General features: G+C 50.8%; 1 protein-coding gene across 2 annotated transcripts; it reads left to right on the plus strand.

Moving 5' to 3' along the window:
- The first annotated feature begins 2,662 nt into the window (after window positions 1-2,662).
- COPS6 (COP9 signalosome subunit 6) lies at window positions 2,663-5,602 on the plus strand. Of its 2 annotated transcripts, none has more exons than XM_001100125.5 (10): window positions 2,663-2,757; window positions 2,981-3,106; window positions 3,303-3,434; window positions 4,074-4,162; window positions 4,266-4,328; window positions 4,582-4,629; window positions 4,718-4,832; window positions 4,918-5,010; window positions 5,112-5,212; window positions 5,343-5,602. In XM_001100125.5, exons 1-10 carry the CDS (start codon window positions 2,685-2,687, stop codon window positions 5,481-5,483), a joined length of 981 nt encoding a protein of 326 aa, XP_001100125.1. In that variant the 5' UTR covers window positions 2,663-2,684; the 3' UTR covers window positions 5,484-5,602. The 2 variants fall into 2 exon arrangements, with proteins under 2 accessions (XP_001100125.1, XP_077852433.1); XM_077996307.1 differs by having other exon boundaries at window positions 2,984-3,106.
- The last annotated feature ends 849 nt before the right edge of the window (window positions 5,603-6,451 follow it).

The raw sequence follows: 6,451 nt of genomic DNA on the forward strand, positions 1-6,451 counted from the left end.
GGCAGTGAGGCAAATGTTTTTGGTTTTGTTTTGTTTTGTTTTTCTTGAGACAGGGTCTCGCTCTGTCGCCAGGCTGGAGTGCAGTGGCGCGATCTCAGCTCACTGCAACCTCTGCCTCCCAGGTTCAAGCGATTCTCGTGCCTCAGCCTCCCAAGTAGCTGGTACTACAGGTGCGTGCCACCACTCTCAGCTAATATTTTGTATTTTCGGTAGAGATGGAGTTTCACCGTGTTAGCCAGGACAGTCTCGATCTCCTGATCTCGTGATCTGTCCACTTCGGCCTCCCAAAGTGCTGAGATTACAGGCATGAGCCACTGAGCCCAGTCCAGCAAATGGTTATTTTACTTTATTTTTTGAAATAGAGTCTCACTGTGTTGCCCAGGCTGGAGTCCAGTGGGTCCATCTCAGCTCACTGCAATCTCCACCTCCCAGGCTCAAGCGATTCTCCCACCTCAGTCTCCTGAGTAGCTGAGATTACAGGTGGGCACCACCACACCCGGCTAATTTTTGTATTTTTAGTAGAGATGGGGTTTCACCATGTTGGCCAGCTGGTCTTGAACTCCTGGCCTCAAGTGATGCACTCGCCTCCCAAAGTGCTAGGATTACAGGCATGAGCCACCGCACCCTGCTGCAAATGGTTACTTTTTTTGTGAGGTTCTCATTAGTGTTTGGTAAATCTACATTTTATGTAAGATACAATAAACATTTGAAAAGAGGGAGTGGAGGAAAAAGTCAATTATGCATCTGTCTCATGATAGGTGGAGGGATGATTCCTGGTCTCTTCCTTGTTCTATAATTGGGAAGATGAGCTTGTAATCAACATTGTCAGTATGAGATTTCACAGAACTCGGATTAGGGCTGGTTTATAGGGGGAGTGTTTATGCTGAAAGATTTAGAGGCTAATGAGGAATTTCCTGGCAAGCAATTTGTGAGGGAGACCATCTAGGGAGGTATATGCCCTTTGCCATTGTAGGAACCTGGCTTATGTATGAGGCTATGACACAGGGTTGTGGAATTACAGCTATCTGGGAACAAAAAGGAAGGGAGTTTTGCCTCAGTTCTCAAGCATAAATTTCTTCAGCATGCCCCCACCATACCCAGCTAATTTTGTTTTCATTTTTTGTAGAAACAAGGTCTCACCATGTTGCCAAGGCCGGTCTCAAATTCCTGGGTTCAAGTGATCCTCCCACCTTGGCCTCCCAACGTGCTGGGATTACAGGTGTGAGTCACCATGCCTGGCCTTGTGGAGTTATTTTATTTATTTATTTATTTATTTATTTATTTATTTATTTTTGAGACGGAGTCTCACTCTGTCTCGCCCAGGCTGGAGTGCAGTGGTGCGATCTCAGCTCACTGCAGCCTCTCCCTCCCGGGTTCAAGCAATTCTTCTGCCTCAGTCTCCCGAGTAGCTGGGACTACAGGCACATGCCACCACGTCCGGCTAATTTTTGTATTTTCAGTAGAGACAGGGTTTCACCATGTTGGCCAGGCTGGTCTCAAACTCCTGACCTCAAGTGATTGGCCAGCCTCGGCCTCCCAAAGTGCTTGGATTACAGGTGTGAGCCACCATGCCTGGCCTTGTGGGGTTATTTTCGAAAGTCCTTGAGACAGTCCCTATATCAGACATGCAAGCATGAGCCCTTCTGCTTGGTGTTCTCATGACTCCAATTTGTTTGGACTTGACAATGTGATTTTTGTCCTGGTATCTGCAACTTTCACAAGATGGAGCAACTCAACACCAGATTCCATCCCAAATTATTCCTTCATTCACTCAAAAAGTATCTAGGCACCAATGTGTTAGGTACCGTGTTGGTCACAGGGGATACCACGATGAACAAGAGAAGGAAACACAGGCTCCTGAATGCGAGAGTGAGGCATGTGGAAAGCAGACACGGAGAGCTGGGTGTGGTGGCTCATGCCTGTAATCCCAGTGCTTTGGGAGGCCAAGGATGGAGGATCGCTTCTGTCAGGGAGTTGGAGACCAGCCTGGACAACCTAGTGAGACTCCTGTCTCTATCAAAATAAAAAAATAATAATAAAATTAGCTGGGTGTGGTGGGGTGCACCTGTAATCCCAGCTACTCGGGAGGCTGAAATGGGAGGATCACTTGAGCCCGAGAGTTTGAGGGTGCAGTCAGCTGATATCAGGCCACTGCACTTCAGCCTGGGCGACAGAGCGAGACCCTGTCTCAAACAAAACAAAACAAACCACCACCACCAGACAGACATGAGGGCCAGTGCAGCTGTAGCCTGAAGATCAAGGGCTAGAAAAGTAGAGGCCAGACCGGGGCCAGATCAGGCAGGGCCTTGCAGGCTGTGGTTAGTTGTCTGGATTTTATTGTGAGGGAAATAACACGACATGTCATTCATTCTGCAACAGCCTTAAGAACTAGGAGTTCTTATCCCAATTTTACAGACGAGGACGATCAATCAAATCGTTAACTAATTTGTCCAAGGTCACCCGCAGGCGACAGGCGGGGACAGGGTCTGGGAAAACCGGCAGGCACCGAGGCCCAGAGGGCGTCGGGCTTCCCTGCACCGAGTGCCGCCCGCCGCGACCCGGGAACTGCCTGCTCCCCGGACGCCAGGCCCGCCGCTTGCCGCGGAGACACAGAACATGCGCTGCTCGCCTTACGGAAGCCGGGAGGGAAGGGGGCGGGGCCGAGGCTGGCGGGCGCGGGGAAAATGGCGGCGGCGGCGGCGGGTGCAGCTACAAACGGGACCGGAGGGAGCAGCGGGATGGAGGTGGATGCAGCAGGTAACGGGCCGTGCGCGGGCGGCTTCCGGAGACCTCCTTCAGGGGTGCGTTGAGGCCTTGCTGTGCTCCCGGGAGAAGGGAGGAGGGCGGAGCAGCAACATCTTTCTCTGGGATAAGTTGCGGGAGGAAAAGTGTGGCCCGGGCTCCGTCGTCCCCCACTGCTATCTGCAGGGAAGAACGTGGGGCCCGGACTCTCACCCTCTCTCTTTCCCTCCACCCTTAGTAGTTCCCAGCGTGATGGCCTCCGGAGTGACTGGGAGTGTTTCCGTCGCTCTCCATCCCCTTGTCATTCTCAACATCTCCGACCACTGGATCCGCATGCGCTCCCAGGAGGGGCGGCCTGTGCAGGGTGAGTGTTGGGCATAGACTCCAGTCTCCTCTCCTTGCTCACCTCCCCCAGACAGTGGTCTTTTCCCCTTCCTTTACTGGATCCAATTCCCCTCCCCCAAATCATCGTTTCCCCAATACTTGGTTCCCACTCATCTTAGACCCTCAGGTCATAGAAGTCTCTTTAACGTTACCTTTTCCATGTCATTCTCTCCCAGTGATTGGGGCTTTGATTGGCAAGCAGGAGGGCCGAAATATCGAGGTGATGAACTCCTTTGAGCTGCTGTCCCACACCGTGGAAGAGAAGATTATAATTGACAAGGAATATTATTACACCAAGGAGGAGCAGTGTGAGAGTGGAATAGATGTGGGGAAGAGGAGTGGGAGTTAAAAAAAATGTGCAAGGTGGGGAAGATGGAGAGGGTTGGAAAGAAACCCGAGAGGACGCCAAGAACAGAGGAGAAAAAGTGAAGAGAGTAGCTGGAGAGATCTCAGAAAAAGAACACGTTCAGAGTTCTTTCTCAAAAAGAAAGTAAAGGATGAGAGAAGACAGGATAGAAGGGAGTAATTATTCTAAACTGAGCCAGGATTTGAGGAAGGAGGAGAAGCTGGTGAAAATACACCAGGAGTTTCACATTGAGGAAGGATGGTTTAAAGGACTATGTCAGGCCGGACGCAGTGAATCAGGCCTATAATCCCAGCACTTTGGGAGGCCGAGGCGGGTGGATCATGAGGTCAGGAGTTACAGACCAGCCTGGCAAACATAGTGAAACCCCATCTCTACTGAAAATACAAAAATTAGCCTGGCATGGTGGTGCGTGCCTGAAGTCCCAGCTACTCGGGAGGCTGAGGCAGAATTGCTTGAACCTGGGAGGCAGAGGTTGTGGTGAGCCAAGATCGTGCCACTGCACTCTAGCCTAGGCAACAGAGCAAGACTCAAAAAAAAAAAAAAAAAGAATTACTGTGTGTTCTGGCCCTTTCCCCTCCAGTTAAACAGGTGTTCAAGGAGCTGGAGTTTCTGGGTTGGTATACCACAGGGGGGCCACCTGACCCCTCGGACATCCACGTCCATAAGCAGGTATACATGCTCACACCTGTGCATGCTGGGGCAGAGAATGGAGAATGAGGGGAAGGAGAAAGGTGGGGGTCACTGACTTCTGTGCATTGTCCCTCTCTTCCAGGTGTGTGAGATCATTGAGAGCCCCCTCTTTCTGAAGTTGAACCCTATGACCAAGCACACAGATGTGAGTAATACCCCATGCCTACTCTGTCGTGATTGTCACTGTTGTCTTTTACTGTGTGATACTCTTCTATTGGGGAATGCCAGGTGCCACTTACCAGCTGTAACTCTGTCTTAGTCATTTCATCTCCAAACTGTGAAGGGAGGTAATCCCTACTTCACTGGTTTCTTGGGAAGATGAGATGAGAGGAAATGGGTGAAAGCAGCTCGTCCAAATGTTGGCATATAGTGTTCAGGTTTCTCCATCTCCTTCACAGCTTCCTGTCAGCGTTTTTGAGTCTGTCATCGATATAATCAATGGAGAGGTAATACCCTACCCTTGAACCCTCAGATCCTGCTCTTGGCCTCTTTCCTGCTTTTGATTCTCCCTTTGTGGGTTACCTTGCCTTGTAGGCCACAATGCTGTTTGCTGAGCTGACCTACACTCTGGCCACAGAGGAAGCGGAACGCATTGGTGTAGACCACGTAGCCCGAATGACAGCAACAGGCAGTGGAGAGAACTCCACTGGTAATGGAGGGGATTACTTGGAAGTGGGGTTGGAAGGTGTGGCCACATCCCGTCTCAACCTCCTCCTGTCCTCGTCCCTTTGCAGTGGCTGAACACCTGATAGCACAGCACAGCGCCATCAAGATGCTGCACAGCCGCGTCAAGCTCATCTTGGAGTACGTCAAGGCCTCTGAAGCGGGTAGGACAGGGGCTTCCTTGGGCACTTCCCTGGCATTCTTCCTCTCCCTCCTGGGGAAGTGACAGCATCCAAACTAATGCAGCCTCTTTTTGTGCCTTTAGGAGAGGTCCCCTTTAATCATGAGATCCTGCGGGAGGCCTATGCTCTGTGTCACTGCCTCCCGGTGCTCAGCACAGACAAGTTCAAGACAGATTTTTATGATGTGAGTTTAAAACCTGGATGGGGAGGTGGGGCTCATGCTGTCACTTTCACGTGGAGGACCGGGGACTGTTGTTCCCTGGGCATGCCACGAGGGATCCCCTGAGGAATTTGTCCTTTCTGTTCCCTCCCAGCAATGCAACGACGTGGGGCTCATGGCCTACCTCGGCACCATCACGAAAACGTGCAACACCATGAACCAGTTTGTGAACAAGTTCAACGTCCTCTATGATCGACAAGGCATCGGCAGGCGAATGCGCGGGCTCTTCTTCTGAGGAGGGTACTTGAAGGGCTGATGGACAGGGGTCAGGCAACTGTCCCAAAGGGGAGGGCGCTACACTTGAGAGAAACCGCTGTCATTAATAATAAAGGGGAACAGCCCCCGAGCACCCCTGCTGGTGGCTCTGTCCTCTCTGTTAGGCACCACACTGGTTTGTCAACTTGGATGTTCATCGAGGTTCATCGTGAGCCTTGCTCACAAGCCCTTCTGATGCTTTTCCATGAGGGAGGCACTGCCATTTCAAGTGACCCCGTGTCAGTCACATGGACTGTCGTTAGCATCCAAGGCTGCCTGCTTCCACCTAAGCGGTCTCTGTTCTACACTTTAATGTCACCCTTGACGACATCTTATACATAGCCCAGCCCTATAAACGTGACAACTACTTTCCCGAGCGAAATTAACTTTTCACACATGCATAAAACAAGAGATAGTAAGCAGATTTTTATTAGAAACAAGTCCAAGCCTTGATCCTGTGGGCATTGTGAATTACCAGGAGGGAGTTTCTCAATGACCGTTTACTACATATTTTGGAGAGGCAGCTAGGAAGTGGTCTAAAGGTCAGGATTGCTGTATGTGATCACTTGTGCCGATTTTCATCACCCGCTAACCAGAGCTTTAGAGTGGGAGTTGGGAACTAAGTGGTTAAGTAATGACCTGTCTGCTAGAAAAGGGGAAAAACCAAGAGACCCTGCATTTCATACTGGCGCCGTATCCCCAGAGCCTGACTGGCACACAGGCAGTGTAAGACTAAATAAGGGAGTCGGGGGGCTCAAAAAGTGGAGCCCCAGCTCAAGTATCTCCAAACAGCAGGGACCACTTAGTCTTTGCCACATCCCCAGCATCTATACTGGGGCCTGGCAGGGAGATGCAGCTTACTCAGACAATTTACTGAGTCGATGAAATAGGAGCATAAAAAAGGAACAGGTAGGAATCTAAAAAACACAAAAGGCCCAGGCTAGAAGG

Source organism: Macaca mulatta, chromosome 3 (assembly GCF_049350105.2).
Source record: "Macaca mulatta isolate MMU2019108-1 chromosome 3, T2T-MMU8v2.0, whole genome shotgun sequence".
Lineage (NCBI taxonomy): Eukaryota > Metazoa > Chordata > Mammalia > Primates > Cercopithecidae > Macaca > Macaca mulatta.